This window comes from Epinephelus fuscoguttatus, linkage group LG13 (assembly GCF_011397635.1).
Source record: "Epinephelus fuscoguttatus linkage group LG13, E.fuscoguttatus.final_Chr_v1".
NCBI lineage: Eukaryota > Metazoa > Chordata > Actinopteri > Perciformes > Serranidae > Epinephelus > Epinephelus fuscoguttatus.
In genome coordinates, this window is record NC_064764.1 from 37,435,122 (window position 1) to 37,455,546 (window position 20,425).

A 20,425-nucleotide genomic window follows, 5' to 3' on the forward strand; every position below is an offset into this window, starting at 1 on the left:
TGAATAAATCTATACAATTAACTCAAAAGTAAGGGGAGTTTAACCCACGCATATACAATTAAAGCATAGGGAATAAGCCCTGTTTAAAAATCATTCAGTCCACGGTGTGCAGTCCAGCAGCAGACATACACAGCAATACATTGAGGAGACAGCAGCAAAATGTAGATGATACAGCAAAGTGCAAAGCAATAGCAAGGCGTCTTTAGAAGAAGCAGCAGCAGCAAAATGTCTTTTTTTTGGAACATGCAGTAGCGGAAGCAGCAGCGAGACGTCTCGTGGAGACAGCAGCGGAGAAGCGTCTTGTAGAGACAAAACAGCAGCACCCCAATAAGCTGGTTACAGTAATTCCTAATCAAGAAAAATACTATTAGCAATATTAAGTACACTGATGATGACGCGGTGCACGTTATGCTACACATACATACCTTTTTAGCAGGGATGGACACGCACACACACACTCACGAGAGGAGGGAGGGAGAGAGGACCCCTGGCAGCCACCAGCATTTACCTGTGATCACACTAGCATTAGCCACCGCACAGCATCAACCATACCGCAGAGAGAGAGAGGACACCTACCACAGACACACGCCGCAGTGCATACGGGGGGGGGGGAGCCGGAGCAGCACACAGGCAGTCGCCCTACAACACAACACCAATGCCTTAAGCACATTGAGAGACACAAACAACCAGCGAGGTGAAGCAGCGTGCAGTCATACCTGTTGGATCAAATGACCGCTGACCCGGTAGTGACAGAGGTAACGGAGGCGCAAAGGAAGAACTGGTGGGTGAACTGCCGCTTTTATACTGGCCCACTTCATCAGCGGCCACCAGCGGTGCTCATTATAAACAGTGGCAAATCACAAAGGATAAACACCTCTATGCTGCTACACTTATTTTTTGGTTTGATTTGCTTGCAGTGTGGATTGCCCACATTGGCCTCTGTAATCGAAGCACTGTATCTGCACTGAATCTTGGTGTTCAATTCGACCAGTCAATGCACCTAGAGAAACATGTGAAGTCTCTGTGTCACAATTGTTTTTACCATCTGAGAAACATTGCTAAACTCCGCTCCATTGTGTCTCACTCAGAACTAGAAATGTCAATCCATGCCTTTATATCATCCAGGCTCGACTACTGCAATTCACTGTTCACATGTCTCAATCAGTCATCCATCGACTGCCTTCAACTTGTACAGAATGCAGCTGCCAGATTACTTACTAGGTCAAAAAAGTCTTGCCATATTACACCCATACTCGCCTCCTTGCACTGGCTACCCGTCCCGTTCAGAATCCAGTACAAGGTGCTGCTGCTCACTTTCACAGCCATTCACGGCCAAGCCCCCAGTTACATCTGCGTGCTCATTCACCACCACACCCCCAGCTGGTCCTTGAGATCATCTGACCAGGGCCTCCTGTCAGTGCCTCGGACCCGGCTAAAGACAAAGGGGGACCGGCCCTTGGGGGCAGTGGCCCCTAGGCTTTGGAATGCACTCCCCCTGGGTCTGAGATCTGCCCTGTCAGTAAATAGTTTCAAGGGTCAGTTAAAGACTCACCTGTACAGACTAGCTTTTGAGTGTTAGGCTGTATCCACTGTTTTATCTGCCGCTTTCTGTTGTTCTCTCAGCTTGTCTACCTTATTTTCTCTGGCTTTGCAGTGCCATGTGATCATGTTCTATTGTTATTTTTATTTATTTATGTATTTTATTACATGCTTCTACATGCACTGACCTTGCATTGCCATATGCCTGTGTGTATGTTTTCTAGAATGTTTCGGTTGCACGTTTATTGTGGCTGATTGAGCTGTGGTCTTATTGTTTGTACTGTTAAGCACTCTGTGTACGCGTACTATGAAGGGTGCTATATAAATAAAAGTTTACTTACTTACTTACTTAGTGTTCTGTATCCCCTTTTCTTTTTACATTAACCGTAATGAGAAAAATGGCCACACTAGTGGCAGAAACCTTGATAGAGGCAATTCAAAGACAGAACCGCCTCTTTGGACAGCTCAGGTGTCTATGACTGACAAAGCTTTAGTTGACATCGACCTGTTGGGTCAGGTTTTAATATGTGTGTATCTCACTATAGCCCCGTTTCCACCAAACGCTTTTGGTATAGTGCCTTTGGAGCCAAAAATAACCCTTCAGATATGGTTCTTAGAGCCTAGATCCATTTAGCAGTGAGAGGCAGCAAAACATCCTTTATTTTATAGTTACAGTTTACTAATAAAACTCTCCACAGTGCTGTACCGTACTGGACTGCTCTGTGGAAATAGGGCTTATGTGTACTGCAGATGAGCCCATGGTAGCTGACCATGCATACATATTAAGAAAATAACATCAGAAACATCTTCCTTTATTTTTAGGTTGATTATGTATTTATGCTTCTCAATGACATTTAAAAAATGTTCTGTTGCAAAGAGACCTGCCATTTCAGCCTCATCAAAAGGCACACACATGTATCCGTCACCCCACACATAATCTTTCTTTCCCTCTTTGTTTAAGCACACATGATCAAAATTCACAGCTTCAAGGGAAACATAATAATTTTCTGGGTCAGCATGTGCAGATGTGGAAGACAAAAAAAAGCAGAGAACAGTAATTAACACTGACTACATTTACATACACAAAATATTTAAACATATCTTTCTTTCAAACTCCAATATTTACACTGAACTATTTCCATGAAATTGAATATGCCAATGATATTCTTGTTTACACGCAGTCGTGCATACTCTGATTAAACACATAGTTTATCATGTCATATGGAAAATTATAATGGATGGAGCTGCTTGTGCCATTTTGCATCTTTGAAATAAGATTTTTTTTTTCAGAGTTTACGACCGTGGCAGATTTTTCAGCAATCACAGCTTCCCTCTTTCATTCCCTCAATCATCTTATTGAAAAGGCTGGTGTTACAATATTTAGAATAATAGTGTAATATTACTGCACATGTAAACAAAATCATTATTGCAAAAAAGGAAAAAAGAAACATGTTTGTATTTAACATTAGGATATTTACAGCCTGTAAAGTGCAATAAAATGAGAAACATTTCTGGAACACAAGCACACCTTCAATGTTCTGGTAACACATTAGCCATCTGCCATAATACAATATATAGATGAACTTCAACATTTACTTTTTATATTTATTTTTACCCAGGGTTCAAATTTGCTATCTAAAGTCATGACAGTAAAGTTAATCACAGAGGCTAAATTCCAGGTGTGTTGACTTGATAATGGAGAAGTAATCAGCATTAATACATCAAATCATTTTGGCCGGACAGATCAACTTCTTCAGATGTTTGAATATTTCTTTCACTTTGAGTCCATATACAACTGGATTGAAGAGAGGATAATACAAAAACGCTTGTAAAGTCATTATGAAATGTAAATAAGATCCCTTATCCAGTTCAATTATAATGACATCATATAGACACAGGGAGGAAAAGCTGATTAGAATTATCAGGTGGGGTGAACAAGTCTGTGCAGCTTTTTTCCTGACATTTCTACCTCTTCGATAGGATATTATCAGTATTCTGGTGTATGTAAAAAGTATGAAGAGTATAGGTAAAACTGCCAGATTAAACAGATTAGACATATCAACTATGGATCGTACTGTCGATGTCCCACAGTAGAGACCGTAATATGAATTATTGCAGAAAATTGCTTTTAAAGTGAAATTACAGAGTTTCATTTGAGCACTCAGTATTGTTGAGGCTGCAACCTGACAAGCAGGCATCACCCAAGCATAACCTAGGATAACACTCACCACGTTTTTTGTCATGATAGTTGTATATTGCAGAGGTTTACATATAGACACATACCTGTCATAGGCCATGGCCGCCAACAGTAAGAAATCTGAAGCACTAACAGAATAATATATAAAACATTGTAAGAGACAGGCCGAATATGTTATGACCTGTTTTTCAGATAAAATGTCAACCAATAACTTTGGGTACACAGTAGTGCTGGTAACAACAGAGTTCAGTAACAATGCTGCAATGAAAATGTACATAGGCTCATGGAGATTCTGATGTATCCAAATAAGGTACACAATGATGATGTTAAAAGAGACTGATAGAACATATACGATAAACATATTTAGAAAAATTAAATACCTATAGTTGCCCATTTCAACATACCCATAAAGAGTTATATACGTCAGATTTAATTCACCATCCATGAAGAATGTCACAACTTAAACCCACACAGGCAGATTGTATCACAGCATAAATGAATCAACCGAGAAAAGTCTGTGAAGGTCAACATAGATCATGTATTTGATGGTTTCATTCATTTACAGATACCTGACCTTCAGCTGCACTTGATGTGTGTTCATCTTCAGTCAGAAAGTGAACTGTTGGAGTTAGACTAAGTATTTTACGACATTTCATCACCCTCAATGGAACTCATTAACTCTTCCACCAAGAGCTGGTGTCATGTCAACAACTTCATTAAACTCTGGAGGCCTGAACCCATAGGTGTTAAACTTTGTTTACAGGACGTATGTGTGTGTGGTTTTTTTTTTTTTTTTTAACTTTTAATGCCTCTGCGCCAGCGACAGCCACGGACAACTGCGGTGATGTGTTTTGGGGTTGTTCATCTTGCAGTGCATTCCTCCCATTCTTGTTAATGTGATATCTCAAGAATGCATTAAGAGAATTTATTTCAGTTTCACTCAGACTCAAAAATGAATTGATTAGATTTTGGCCAAAGGTCAAGGTCACTGTGACCTTGTGTCTGTCTGATATCTCAACAGGACCTTTGAGTAATTTTCTCCAATTTGGCACAAACGTCCACATGGACTCAAGAAAGATCTGATTAGATTTTGTTGGTCAAAGGTTAGGACCACTGTAACCTCACAAAACATGTTTTTTGACATAACTCAAGAATTTACACTCTAATTATGACAAAACGTCACACAAATGTTTAATAGGGTAAATTGATAAAGTGATGATATTTCATATCCAAAAGGTCAAGGGTGAACTTCACTGTGACATCATAATGTTCTGCAAAAACACTGTTCTGGTCGTAATTCAATGTCATATCTCAGGAACAGAAGGGGAGACATTTGGTTATATACTTAATTGGTGTCTAATCTTGAAACTGTGCTGACTGTATAAATCTGTGCTGCCAGGGGGGAGATGTGTACGCAGCATCCACGTTTTAGAATTTGCAGCCTCTTCGCAGCAACATCCATATTTGAAGCACTGTCAACTTTCATGGCTGCACATGAATATGGACAGACATGGGTGTAAAATGTAACTGCAACTTGACTAGTTTGTGTGGACATACAACTGTGAGGTGGTAATTGTTGTTTTTAATGCCTCCGTGAACATTTTTACTCCATTGTAATTAGAGATATTGTAGGGTTGCTGCAAGGCCCTAATCAGTAGGTGTGTCTCAATCCAGCTCTTTTTATGTGCATTTTAATTTGAGCATAACAACACCTGATTGGAGATGCCAATAGCTCTAAAGAATCTTGAAATATCACAGAAATAGTAAAGCATAGTGAAGGTGAACTGGGAACATCTGGCTGAGGCCCATGTCTGCAAGGTCTTGTGCATCCCAGGGTTGGGGACATGGAATGCAAGTGGGCCATGTTGAAAGACTCCACTGCTGAGCCAGTTGCTAAAAGTTGTGGTTAGAGGGCCATTGGTGCCTTTTATGGCAGTAATCTAAGAACCCACTGGTGAACACCAGCTGTGAAGGTTGGGTGTCCGTCTGAAAAAGGAGGCCTTTCAGGCTTGGTTGGCTCAGGGGTCTCCTGAAGCAGCAGACAGACACCATTTGGCCAGTAGGACTGCAGCTGCAATGGTCAGCAAAGCAAAAACCCAGGTGTGGGAGGAGTTCAGGAAGGCTATGGAGAATGACTTTCAGTTGGCCTCAAGGAAGTCCTGGCAAACCTTTGGACACCTCAGGAAGGGAGAGCAGGGCTTGTCTCAGGTTGTGTTCAGCAGAGGAGGAGAATGTCTGACCCAGACTGGGGATGTTGTCAAATGGCTGAAAAAACACTTTGAGAAACTCCTGAACCCGGCCTTCACATCCTAAGGGGAGAGGGCAAAGTCTGAAGAGTTGGGGGAACCCTTGCCCATATCCCTGGCAGAGGTTCCTGAAATAGACAAAAAGTTACCCAGCGGGAAGGCACCAAGTGTTGATGAGATTCACCCTGAGATCCTGAATGCTTTGAACATTGTTGGGCTGTCGTAGCAGAAACGAGTTGTCAATGTTGTGTGGAGGTTGAGGACATTGCCTGTGTTGTTGACCGGGCCGGTGGTTCCCATTTAAAAAAAATAAATAAAAACAGGGACTGGCAAGTGCGCTCCAACTAGAGGGGTATCACACTTCTCAGCCTCCCTGTAAAAAAAAAAATTCCAGGGTGCTGGAAGGGAGGCTCTGATCAATTGTTGAACCTGGAATTCAGGAGGAGCAAAGTGGATTCAGCCCTGGCCATGGATCAGTGGACCAGTGGACCAGCTTTTTACCCTTACAGGGCTGCTAGAGGGGTCCTAGGAGTTTGCCCATCTAGTCTACATGTGTTTTCTAGACTAGGAGAAGGCTTACAACCTTTTCTCATTGGGAGTCATGTGGGGGGTAATACGTGAATACAGGGTACTTGGGTCATTGCTATCTGGTCTTTGTGTAAGGAAAGTGCAAACTGTGTCCACTTCCTCGGAACAAAGTCAGGTAACTTCAGGGAACTCATAATTGCATCCTTGCTCTACGTAGATATTAAGTTCAGTTGGCTTCATCACACCACGACCTCCAGCATGCACTGGGGTAGTTTGGTAGCCTAGTGTGAAGCTGTTTGGATGAATGTACTGTAGTGTGAGATGGACAGGCACCTTGGCGAGGTGTCTGCAGTGAAGTGAGCACCAGGCCTGACTGTTGTGGGGAAGAATGAGCTGAGCCAGAAGGCAAAGTTTTGGTTTACAGGTCCATCTACATCCCAGCCCTCACCTATGGTCATGAGCTTTGGGTAGTGACCAAAAGAATGAGATCATGCATACAGGTGGCCAAAATTAGGTTCCTACGTAGGGTGGTTCTTAGCTCTTCTGGGCACGTCCAACTCATAGGAGGCTGCAGGATAGACCCAGAACCTCTGTTGTAGTAATGAAATATGCTGTCTATTACTTTATTTTCTGGTATTATTTATTCTCTATTAATGGAATTGTGTTTATTCATACCTGTGTTCTTTTTTCTTATTGTTGCTGATTATTTGGTTTGATGTGCTTGCAGTATGTGTTGCCCAACTGAAACTGTGATGTTTGTATAGATCCTCTGTTTGTGAATCATCCATGTTTTAGGCATTGTCTTCTGTTAAGGCTTTGTATGAACCTGGACAGACACGGATGTAAACTGTGACTTCACTTTTGCAGAAACAAACAACTGCAAGACAGTATTTCTTGGTTGACTCGTGATGCTCTGAGGTTTTAATGAATCTGACTCGGGCCAACTAGAGTTGTGAACTCTCTGGTAGTGAAAAAATATGCTGCTCATTACGTTCCTTCTAGTATTATTCATTCTCTATGAATGGAATTGTGTTTATTCATACCTGTGCTCTTATTTCTTATCATTGCTGATTATTTGATTTGATTTGAACCTGCTTGCAGTGTGGATTGCCCACATTGGCCTCTGTAGTTAATACACCTTTCTGTCTATCCATGACATTCAACTTCATAAGCAAAATGGCCACACCAGTGGGAGAAACCTTGTGAGAGTCACTCCAATGGGAGCACCGTGCATAACAGGGAAATAATAGCAACATTATTATTTACTTGTTTTTATTCTGTTTTTTATTTGTCATCATACATTTAAAAATGTTTTGTTGCAAACAGACCTGCCATTTCAGCCTTGTCAAAAGGCTTCTGATATGAAACAAAGGAAGCCTCCAGAGCAACGACCACAATGCACATGTATATCCTCACCACACACACATATATACACATTTTTTCTTCCCCTGTTTCTTCAAGCACACATGGTCAAAAGTCACATGGTAATGTGAAGAAAACATTTTCTACTCAGTCGGCATGTGCCGAAATGGAAGACACACACACACACACACACACACACACATACACACACACACACACACAGGCTTTCTTTCCCCATTTGTTTAAACACAGCTCTCCGGTTAACATAAAAACAACATAAAAATTACAGTCTGTAAAGTGCAGTGATATAAGAAACATTTCTGGAGCCATGCATGTACACACTTTCAATGCTGTGTTAACACATAAGCCATCTGCATTAATACAGTATGTATTGATGAATTTCAACATTTAACTTGATCAGTACACCTAGAGCCAATGATATGAATATGAATGTAATTATTTGTAAACAATCTTCAAGTTCATGTTTCATAATTTTAATTAGCAAAGTCTAAATTCCAGGTGTGTTGACTTGATAATGGAGAAGTAATTAGTGTTAATACATCAAATCATTTTGGCCGGACAGATCAACTTCTTCAGATGTTTGAATATTTCTTTCACTTTGAGTCCATATACAACTGGATTGAAGAGAGGATAATACAAAAACGCTTGTAAAGTCATTATGAAATGCAAATCAGATCCTGCATCCAGTCGAATTATAAGAACATCATATAGACACAGGGAGGAAAAGCTGATTAGAATTATCAGGTGGGGTGAACAAGTCTGTGCAGCTTTTTTCCTGACATTTCTACCTCTTCGATAGGATATTATCAGTATTCTGGTGTATGTAAAAAGTATGAAGAGGACAGGTAAAACTGCCACACTAAACAGAGTAACCATATCAACAATAGATTGTGCTAGTGTTGCCACACAGAAGAGATTGTAATATGAATTGTTACAAAAAATTGCTTTTAAAGTGAAATTACAGAGTTTCTTATTTGCACTCATTATCATTGAGACTGCAATCTGACAAGCAGGCAGAACCCAAGCTACACCCAGGATAATACTCACCACGTTTTTTGTCATGATAGTTGTATATTGCAGAGGTTTACATATAGACACATACCTGTCATAGGCCATGGCCGCCAACAGTAAGAAATCTGAAGCACTAACAGAATAATATATAAAACATTGTAAAACACAGGCTGAAAATGTTATGACCTGTTTTTCAGATAAAATATCAATTAATAACTTTGGGTACACAGTAGTGCTGGTAACAACAGAGTTCAGTAACAATGCTGCAATGAAAATGTACATAGGCTCATGGAGATTCTGATGTATCCAAATGAGGTACACAATGATGATGTTAAAAGAGACTGATAGAACATATACAGTAAACATATTTAGAAAAATTAAATACCTGCAGTTGCCCATTTCAGCATACCCATAAAGAGTTATATACGTCAGATTTAATTCACCATCCATGAAGAATGTCACAACTTAAACCCACACAGGCAGATTGTATCACAGCATAAATGAATCAACCGAGAAAAGTCTGTGAAGGTCAACATAGATCATGTATTTGATGGTTTCATTCATTTACAGATACCTGACCTTCAGCTGCACTTGATTTGTGTTCATCTTCATTCAGGAAGTGAACTGTTGGAGTTAGACTAAATATTTTATGACATTTCATCACCCTCAATGGAACTCATTAACTCTTCCACCAAGAGCTGATGTCATGTCAACAACTTCATTAAACTCTGGAGGCCTGAACCCATAGGTGTTAAACTTTGTTTACATGGACATGTGTGTGTGTGTGTGTGTGTGTTTTTTTTTGTTGTTGTTGTTTTTTTTAAACTTTTAATGCCTCTGCGCTGGCGACAGCCACAAACAACTGCGGTCTTATGTTTTGGGGTTGTTCATCTTGCAGTGCATTCCTCCCATTCTTGTGAATGTGATATCTCAAGAATGTATTAATAGAGAATAAATAATACCAGAAAATAAAGTAATGGACAGCATATTTCATTACTACAGCAGAGGTTCTGGGTCTATCCCGCAGCCTCCTATGAGTTGGACATGCCCAGAAAACCTTGAGTATGAGAAATCAAGGAGGATCCTGATCAGATGCCACCTAAATTAGCCCCTCTCTGCGCTAAGAACCACCCTACGTAGGAACCTAATTTTGGCCACCTGTATCCATGATCTCATTCTTTTGATCACTACCCAAAGCTCATGACCATAGGTGAGGGCTGGGATGTAGATGGACCTTTAAACCAAAAGCTTTGCCTTGTGGCTCAGCTCCTCTTCCCCACAACAGTCAGGCCTGGCGCTCACTTCACTGCAGACACCTCGCCAAGGTGCCTGTCCATCTCACACTACATTCATCCAAACAGCTTCACACTAGGCTACCAAACTACCCCAGTGCATGCTGGAGGTCATGGTGTGATGAAGCCAACTGAACTTAATATCTACAAAGAGCAAGGATGCAATTATGAGTTCCCTAAAGTTCCACAGTTTGCACTTTCCTTACACAAGGACCAGATAGCAATGACCCAAGTACCCTGTATTCACGTATTACCCCCCACATGAATCCCAATGGGAAAAGGTTGTAAGCCTTCACCTAGTCTAGAAAACACATGTAGACTGGATGGGCAAACTCCTAGGACCCCTCCAGCAGCCCTGTAAGGGTAAAGAGCTGGTCCACTGATCCATGGCCAGGGCTGAATCCACTTTGCTCCTCCTGAATTCAAGGTTCAACAATCAATCAGAGCCTCCCTTCCAGCACCCTGGAGTTTTTTGGGGGTTTTTTTACTGGGAGGCTGAGCAGTGTGATACCCCTCTAACTGGAGCACACTTGCCAGTCTCTGTTTTTATGTTTTTTTTTTAAATGGGAACCACTGGCCCGGTCAACAACTCCACAGGCAACGTCCTCAACCTCCACACAACATTGACAACTCATTTCTGCTGAGACAGCCCAACAATGTTCAAAGCATTCAGGATCTCAGGGTGAATCTCATGAACACCTGGCACCTTCGTGCTGGGGAGCTTTTGTCTACCTCAGCAACCTCTGCCAGGGATATGGGCAAGGGTTCCCCCGGCTCTTCAGACTTTGCGCCCTCCACTGAGGATATGTTGGCCAGGTTCAGGAGCTCCACAAAGTGTTTTTTCAACCATTTGACAACATCCCCAGTCTGGGTCAGACGTCCTCCTCCCCTGCCGAACACAGCCTGAGACAAGCCCTGCTCTCCCTTCCTGAGGTGTCCAAAGGGTTGCCAGGACTTCCTTGAGGCCAACTGAAAGTCATTCTCCATAGCCTTCCTGAACTCCTCCCACACCTGGGTTTTTGCTTTGCTGACCATTGCAGCTGCAATCCTACTGGCCAAATGGTGTCTGTCTGCTGCTTCAGGAGACCCCTGAGCCAACCAAGCCTGAAAGGCCTCCTTCTTCAGACGGACAGCCAACCTTCACAGCTGGTGTTCACCAGTGGGTTCTTAGATTACTGCCATAAAAGGCACCAATGACCTTCCAACCACAACTTTTAGCAACTGGCTCAGCAGTGGAGTCTTTCAACATGGCCCACTTGCATTCCATGTCCCCAACCCTGGGATGCACAAGACCTTGCAGACATGGGCCTCAGCCAGACGTTCCCAGTTCACCTTCACTATGCTTTACTATTACTGTGATATTTCAAGATTCTTTAGAGCTATTGGCATTTCCAATCAGGTGTTGTTATGCTCAAATTAAAATGCGCATAAAAAGAGCTGGATTGAGACACACCTACTGATTAGGGCCTTGCAGCAACCCTACAATATCTCTAATTACAATGGAGTAAAAATGTTCACGGAGGCATTAAAAACAACAATTACCACCTCTTGTATGTCTGCAGAAACTAGTCAAGTTGCAGTTACATTTTACATCCATGTCTGTCCATATTCATGTGCAGCCATGAAAGTTGACAGTGCTTCAAATATGGATGTTGCTGCGAAGAGGCTGCAAATTCTAAAACGTGGATGCTGCGTACACATCTCCCCCCTGGCAGCACAGATTTATACAATCAGCACAGTTTCAAGATTAGACACCAATTAAGTATATAACCAAATGTCTCCCCTTCTGTTCCTGAGATATGACATTGAATTATGACCAGAACAGTGTTTTTGCAGAACATTATGATGTCACAGTGAAGTTCACCCTTGACCTTTTGGATATGAAATATCATCACTTTGTCAGTTTACCCTATTAGACGTTTGTGTGACGTTTTGTCATAATTAGAGCGTAAATTCTTGAGTTATGTCAAAACACATGTTTTGTGAGGTTACAGTGGTCCTAACCTTTGACCAACAAAATCTAATTAGATCTTTCTTGAGTCCATGTGGACGTTTGTGCCAATTTGGAGAAAATTACTCAAAGGTCCTGTTGAGATATCAGACAGACACAAGGTCACAGTGACCTTGACCTTGGGCCACCAAAATCTAATCAAGTCTCTTTTGAGTCTGAGTGGACATTGTGCCAAACCTAAATAAATTCTCTTAATGGAATTGTGTTTATTCATACCTGTGTTCTTTTTTGTTATTGTTGCTGATTATTTGGTTTGATGTGCTTGCAGTGTGTGTTGCCCAACTGAAACTGTGATGTTTGTATAGATCCTCTGTTTGTGAATCATCCATGTTTTAGGCATTGTCTTCTGTTAAGGCATTGTGATTATTGTAGTCGTTATTGTTGGAGTTGTTTGTTGTTGTTTCTTGGTGTTGTTGTTATCATTATCATTACTATTGTTGTTGTTATTACAGTATTACTATTATTATTGATATGAATATTGAGTGAACAAGGGGTAGGACCAGATAAGTTTATACTTCTTCCTACTCCTTTTGAACATGTAAATGAGATGTGAATATATTGTTTTCTTCTCTTTCTAATTGTTTTAATCAATTGCTTATTTTTATTTTATTATTATTATTTTTTTTACGTGTTCAAATAAATAAATAAATAAATAAATAAAATAAAGGCTTTGTATGAACCTAGACAGACATGGATGTAAACTGTGACTTCACTTTTGCAGAAACAAACAACTGCAAGGCAGTATTTCTAGTTTTGACTCATGATGCTCTGAGGTTTTAATGAATCTGACTCGGGCCAACTAGAGTTGTGAACTCTCTGGTAGTGAAGAAATATGCTGCTCATTACGTTCCTTCTAGTATTATTCATTCTCTATGAATGGAATTGTGTTTATTCATACCTGTGCTCTTATTTCTTATCATTGCTGATTATTTGATTTGATTTGAACCTGCTTGCAGTGTGGATTGCCCACATTGGCCTTTGTAGTTAATACACCTTTCTGTCTGTCCATGACATTCAACTTCATAAGCAAAATGGCCACACCAGTGGGAGAAACCTTGTGAGAGTCACTCCAATGGGAGCACCGTGCATAACAGGGAAATAATAGCAACAGTATTATTTACTTGTTTTTATTCTGTTTTTTATTTGTCATCATACATTTAAAAATGTTTTGTTGCAAACAGACCTGCCATTTCAGCCTTGTCAAAAGGCTTCTGATATGAAACAAAGGAAGCCTCCAGAGCAACGACCACAATGCACATGTATATCCTCACCACACACACATATATACACATTTTTTCTTCCCCTGTTTGTTTAAGCACACATGGTCAAAAGTCACATGGTAATGTGAAAAAAAAAAACATTTTCTACTCAGTCGGCATGTGCCGAAATGGAAGACACACACACACACACACACACACACACACACACACACACACACACACACACACACACACAAAGTTCTCTGGAGTCAACATCTCATGAAAATTAAAGTCTGTAAAGTGCAATTAAATGAGAAACATTTCTGGAACCATGCATGCACATACTTTCAGTGTTGTGTAAACACATAAGCCATCTGCATTAATACAGTATGTATTGATGAATTTGAATATTAAATGTGATCAATACACCCTGAGCCTATGATGGGAATATGAATGTCATTACTTGTAAACAGGGTTCAAGTTTGCTAACTAAAGTCATGACAGTAAAGTTAATCTAAATTCTAAATTCCAGGTGTGTTGACTTGATAATGGAGAAGTAATCAGCATTAATACATCAAATCATTTTGGCCGGACAGATCAACTTCTTCAGATGTTTAAATATTTCTTTCACTTTGAGTCCATATACCACTGGATTGAAGAGAGGATAATACAAAAACGCTTGTAAAGTCATTATGAAATGTAAATCAGATCCCTTATCCAGTTCAATTATAATGACATCATATAGACACAGGGAGGAAAAGCTGATTAGAATTATCAGGTGGGGTGAACAAGTCTGTGCAGCTTTTTTCCTGACATTTCTACCTCTTCGATAGGATATTATCAGTATTCTGGTGTATGTAAAAAGTATGAAGAGTATAGGTAAAACTGCCAGATTAAACAGATTAGACATATCAACTATGGATCGTACTGTCGATGTCCCACAGTAGAGACCGTAATATGAATTATTGCAGAAAATTGCTTTTAAAGTGAAATTACAGAGTTTCATTTGAGCACTCAGTATTGTTGAGACTGCAACCTGACAAGCAGGTATCACCCAAGCATAACCCAGGATAATACTCACCACGTTTTTTGTCATGATAGTTGTATATTGCAGAGGTTTACATATAGACACATACCTGTCATAGGCCATGGCCGCCAACAGTAAGAAATCTGAAGCACTAACAGAATAAAATATAAAACATTGTAAGAGACAGGCTGAATATGTTATGACCTGTTTTCAGATAAAATGTCAATCAATAATTTTGGGTACACAGTAGTGTTGGTAACAACAGAGTTCAGTAACAATGCTGCAATGAAAATGTACATAGGCTCATGGAGATTCTGATGTATCCAAATAAGGTACACAATGATGATGTTAAAAGAGACTGATAGAACATACACAATAAACATATTTAGAAAAATTAAATACCTGTAGTTGCCCATTTCCGCATACCCATAAAGAGTTATATACGTCAGATTTAATTCACCATCCATGAAGAATGTCACAACTTAAACCCACACAGGCAGATTGTATCACAGCATAAATGAATCAACCGAGAAGAGTCTGTGAAGGTCAGCATAGATCATGTATTTGATGGTTTCATTCATTTACAGATACCTGACCTTCAGCTGCACTTAATGTGTGTTCATTTTCATTCAGGAAGTGAACTGTTGAGTTAGACTAAGTATTTTACGACATTTCATCACCCTCAATGGAACTCATTAACTCTTCCACCAAGAGCTGATGTCATGTCAACAACTTCATTAAACTCTGGAGGCCTGAACCCATAGGTGTTAAACTTTGTTTATATGGACGTGTGTGTGTGTGTGTTTTTGTTTTTTTTTTTTAACTTTTAATGCCTCTGCGCTGGCGACAGCCACAAACAACTGCGGTCTTATGTTTTGGGGTTGTTCATCTTGCAGTGCATTCCTCCCATTCTTGTGAATGTGATATCTCAAGAATGCATTAATAGAGGACAAATAATACCAGAAAATAAAGTAATGGGCAACATATTTCATTACTACAGCAGAGGTTCTGGGTCTATCCCGCAGCCTCCTATGAGTTGGACATGCCCAGAAAACCTTGAGTATGAGAAATCAAGGAGGATCCTGATCAGATGCCACCTAAATTAGCCCCTCTCTGCGCTAAGAACCACCCTACGTAGGAACCTAATTTTGGCCACCTGTATCCATGATCTCATTTTTTTGATCACTACCCAAAGCTCATGACCATAGGTGAGGGCTGGGATGTAGATGGACCTTTAAACCAAAAGCTTTGCCTTCTGGCTCTGCTCCCTCTTCCCCACAACAGTCGGGCCTGGCGCTCACTTCACTGCAGACACCTCGCCAAGGTACCTGTCCATCTCACACTACATTCATCCAAACAGCTTCACACTAGGCTACCAAACTACCCCAGTGCATGCTGGAGGTCATGGTGTGATGAAGCCAACTGAACTTAATATCTACAAAGAGCAAGGATGCAATTGAGTTCCCTAAAGTTCCACAGTTTGCACTTTCCTTACACAAGGACCAGATAGCAATGACCCAAGTACCCTGTATTCACGTAACATGAATCCCAATGGGAAAAGGTTGTAAGCCTTCACCTAGTCTAGAAAACACATGTAGACTGGATGGGCAAACTCCTAGGACCCCTCTAGCAGCCCTGTAAGGGTAAAGAGCTGGTCCACTGATCCATGGCCAGGGCTGAATCCACTTTGCTCCTCCTGAATTCAAGGTTCAACAATCGATCAGAGCCTCCCTTCCAGCACCCTGGAATTTTTTTTTTTTTTTTTACAGGGAGGCTGAGAAGTGTGATACCCCTCTAACTGGAGCACACTTGCCAGTCTCTGTTTTTATTTTTTTTTAAATGGGAACCACTGGCCCGGCCAACAACTCCACAGGCAACGTCCTCAACTTCCACACAACATTGACAACTCATTTCTGCTGAGACAGCCCAACAATGTTCAAAGCATTAAGCATCTCAGGGCAAATCTCATGAACACCTGGCACCTTCGTGCTGGGGAGCTTTTGTCTACCTCAGCAACCTCTGCCAGGGATATGGGCAAGGGTTCCCCCGACTCTTCAGACTTTGCGCCCTCCACTGAGGATATGTTGGCCAGGTTCAGAAGCTCCACAAAGTGTTTTTTCAACCATTTGACAACATCCCCAGTCTGGGTCAGACGTCCTCCTCCTCTGCTGAACACAGCCTGAGACAAGCCCTGCTCTCCCTTCCTGAGGTGTCCAAAGGTTTGCCAGGACTTCCTTGAGGCCAACTGAAAGTCATTCTCCATAGCCTTCCTGAACTCCTCCCACACCTGGGTTTTTGCTTTGCTGACCATTGCAGCTGCAGTCCTACTGGCCAAATGGTATCTGTCTGCTGCTTCAGGAGACCCCTGAGCCAACCAAGCCTGAAAGGCCTCCTTTTTCAGACGGACAGCCAACCTTCACAGCTGGTGTTCACCAGTGGGTTCTTAGATTACTGCCATAAAAGGCACCAATGGCCCTCTAACCACAACTTTTAGCAACTGGCTCAGCAGTGGAGTCTTTCAACATGGCCCACTTGCATTCCATGTCCCCAACCCTGGGATGCAGAAAAAACTCTTCTCGAGGTTGGAGTTAAAGACCTTGCCGACAGGGGCCTCAGCCAGACGTTCCCAGTTCACCTTCACCATGCTTTACTATTACTGTGATATTTCAAGATTCTTTAGAGCTATTGGCATTTCCAATCAGGTGTTGTTATGCTCAAATTAAAATGCACATAAAAAGAGCTGGATTGAGACACACCTACTGATTAGGGCCTTGCAGCAACCCTACAATATCTCTAATTACAATGGAGTAAAAATGTTCATGGAGGCATTAAAAACAACAATTACCACCTCTTGTATGTCTGCAGAAACTACCCAAGTTGCAGTTACATTTTACATCCATGTCTGTCCATACTCATATGCAGCCATGAAAGTTGACAGTGCTTCAAATATGGATGTTGCTACGAAGAGGCTGCAAATTCTGAAACATGGATGCTTTGTACACATCTCCCCCCTGGCAGCACAGATTTATACAATCAGCACAGTTTCAAGATTAGACACAATTTAAGTATATAACCAAATGTCTCCCCTTCTGTTCCTGAGATATGACATTGAATTACGACCAGAACAGTGTTTTTGCAGAACATTATGATGTCACAGTGAAGTTCACCCTTGACCTTTTGGATATGAAATATCATCACTTTGTCAGTTTACCCTATTAGACGTTTGTGTGACGTTTTGTCATAATTAGAGCGTAAATTCTTGAGTTATGTCAAAAAACATGTTTTGTGAGGTTACAGTGGTCCTAACCTTTGACCAACAAAATCTAATCAGATCTTTCTTGAGTCCATGTGGACGTTTGTGCCAATTTGGAGAAAATTACTCAAAGGTCCTGTTGAGATATCAGACAGACACAAGGTCACAGTGACCTTGACCTTTGGCCACCAAAATCTAATCAAGTCACTTTTGAGTCTGAGTGGACATTGTGCTAAACATAAATAAATTCTCTTAATGGAATTGTGTTTATTCATACCTGTGTTCTTTTTTGTTATTGTTGCTGATTATTTGGTTTGATGTGCTTGCAGTGTGTGTTGCCCAACTGAAACTGTGATGTTTGTATAGATCCTCTGTTTGTGAATCATCCATGTTTTAGACATTGTCTTCTGTTAAGGCTTTGTATGAACCTGGACAGACATGGATGTTAACTGTGACTTCACTTTTGCAGAAACAAACAACTGCAAGGCAGTATTTCTAGTTTTGACTCGTGATGCTCTGAGGTTTTAATGAATCTGACTCGGGCCAACTAAAGTTGTGAACTCTCTGGTAGTGAAGAAATATGCTGCTCATTACGTTCCTTCTAGTATTATTCATTCTCTATGAATGGAATTGTGTTTATTCATACCTGTGCTCTTATTTCTTATCATTGCTGATTATTTGATTTGATTTGAACCTGCTTGCAGTGTGGATTGCCCACATTGGCCTCTGTAGTTAATACACCTTTCTGTCTATCCATGACATTCAACTTCATAAGCAAAATGGCCACACCAGTGGGAGAAACCTTGTGAGAGTCACTCCAATGGGAGCCCGTGCATAACAGGGAAATAATAGCAACATTATCATTTACTTTAGCTTTATTCTGTTTTTTATTTGTCATCATACATTTAAAAATGTTTTGTTGCAAACAGACCTGCCATTTCAGCCTTGTCAAAAGGCTTCTGATATGGAACAAAGGAAGCCTCCAGAGCAACGACCACAATGCACATGTATATCCTCACCACACAAACATACATACACATTTTTTCTTCCCCTGTTTGTTCAAACACACATGGTCACAAGTCACATGGTAATGTGAAAAAAGATTTTCTACTCAGTCGGCATGTGCCAAAATGGAAGACAAAAAACCGCTGGGAACAGAAAATTTTACACACACACACACACACAAAAAAAGGTTCTTTGGAGTCAACATCTCATGAAAATTAAAGTCTGTAAAGTGCAATTAAATGAGAAACATTTCTGGAACCATGCATGCACACACTTTCAATGTTGTGTAAACACATAAGCCATCTGCATTAATACAGTATATATTGATGAATTTGAATATTAAATGTGGTCAATACACCCTGAGCCTATGATGGGAATATGAATGTAATTACTTGTAAACAGGGTTCAAGTTTGCTAACTAAAGTCATGACAGTAAAGTTAATCTAAATTCTAAATTCCAGGTGTGTTGACTTGATAATGGAGAAGTAATCAGTATTAATACATCAAATCATTTTGGCCGGACAGATCAACTTCTTCAGATGTTTAAATATTTCTTTCACTTTGAGTCCATATACCACTGGATTGAAGAGAGGATAATACAAAAACGCTTGTGAAGTCATTATGAAATGTAAATCAGATCCCTTATCCAGTTCAATTATAATGACATCATATAGACACAGGGAGGAAAAGCTGATTAGAATTATCAGGTGGGGTGAACAAGTCTGTGCAGCTTTTTTCCTGACATTTCTACCTCTTCGATAAGATATTATCAGTATTCTGGTGTATGTAAAAAGTATGAAGAGTATAGGTAAAACTGCCAGATTAAACAGATTAGACATATCAACTATGGATCGTACTGTCGATGTCCCACAGTAGAGACCGTAATATGAATTATTGCAGAAAATTGCTTTTAAAGTGAAATTACAGAGTTTCATTTGAGCACTCAGTATTGTTGAGACTGCAACCTGACAAGCAGGCATCACCCAAGCATAACCTAGGATAACACTCACCACGTTTTTTGTCATGATAGTTGTATATTGCAGAGGTTTACATATAGACACATACCTGTCATAGGCCATGGCCGCCAACAGTAAGAAATCTGAAGCACTAACAGAATAAAATATAAAACATTGTAAGAGACAGGCCGAATATGTTATGACCTGTTTTTCAGATAAAATGTCAATCAATAATTTTGGGTACACAGTAGTGTTGGTAACAACAGAGTTCAGTAACAATGCTGCAATGAAAATGTACATAGGCTCATGGAGATTCTGATGTATCCAAATAAGGTACACAATGATGATGTTAAAAGAGACTGATAGAACATATACGATAAACATATTTAGAAAAATTAAATACCTATAGTTGCCCATTTCCGCATACCCATAAAGAGTTATATACGTCAGATTTAATTCACCATCCATGAAGAATGTCACAACTTAAACCCACACAGGCAGATCGTATCACAGCATAAATGAATCAACTGAGAAGAGTCTGTGAAGGTCAACATAGATCATGTATTTGATGGTTTCATTCATTTACAGATACCTGACCTTCAGCTGCACTTAATGTGTGTTCATTTTCATTCAGGAAGTGAACTGTTGGAGTTAGACTAAATATTTTACGACATTTCATCACCCTCAATGGAACTCATTAACTCTTCCACCAAGAGCTGATGTCATGTCAACAACTTCATTAAACTCTGGAGGCCTGAACCCATAGGTGTTAAACTTT

The 20,425-nt window shown here is 40.5% G+C and overlaps 3 protein-coding genes and 1 pseudogene across 3 annotated transcripts; all 4 read right to left on the reverse strand.

Moving 5' to 3' along the window:
- Positions 1-3,260: 3,260 nt before the first annotated feature.
- Positions 3,261-4,181, reverse strand: LOC125899747 (olfactory receptor 6N2-like). Its single transcript, XM_049594251.1, has one exon. It carries the CDS (start codon positions 4,179-4,181, stop codon positions 3,261-3,263), a length of 921 nt encoding a protein of 306 aa, XP_049450208.1.
- Positions 4,182-8,433: 4,252 nt separating this feature from the next.
- LOC125899744 (olfactory receptor 6N2-like) lies at positions 8,434-9,354 on the reverse strand. The gene has a single exon (XM_049594249.1). The coding sequence runs from the start codon at positions 9,352-9,354 to the stop codon at positions 8,434-8,436; it is 921 nt and encodes a 306-aa protein (XP_049450206.1).
- Positions 9,355-13,980: 4,626 nt separating this feature from the next.
- On the reverse strand, positions 13,981-14,900 carry LOC125899745 (olfactory receptor 6N2-like; annotated as a pseudogene).
- Positions 14,901-19,194: 4,294 nt separating this feature from the next.
- LOC125899746 (olfactory receptor 6N2-like) lies at positions 19,195-20,115 on the reverse strand. Its single transcript, XM_049594250.1, has one exon. The coding sequence runs from the start codon at positions 20,113-20,115 to the stop codon at positions 19,195-19,197; it is 921 nt and encodes a 306-aa protein (XP_049450207.1).
- Positions 20,116-20,425: the final 310 nt, after the last annotated feature.

Coding starts and splice junctions, on each gene's coding strand:
- LOC125899747 (XM_049594251.1), bottom strand. CDS start 4,181: ATGGATGGTGAATTAAATCTGACGTATATAACTCTTTATGGGTATGTT.
- LOC125899744 (XM_049594249.1), bottom strand. CDS start 9,354: ATGGATGGTGAATTAAATCTGACGTATATAACTCTTTATGGGTATGCT.
- LOC125899746 (XM_049594250.1), bottom strand. CDS start 20,115: ATGGATGGTGAATTAAATCTGACGTATATAACTCTTTATGGGTATGCG.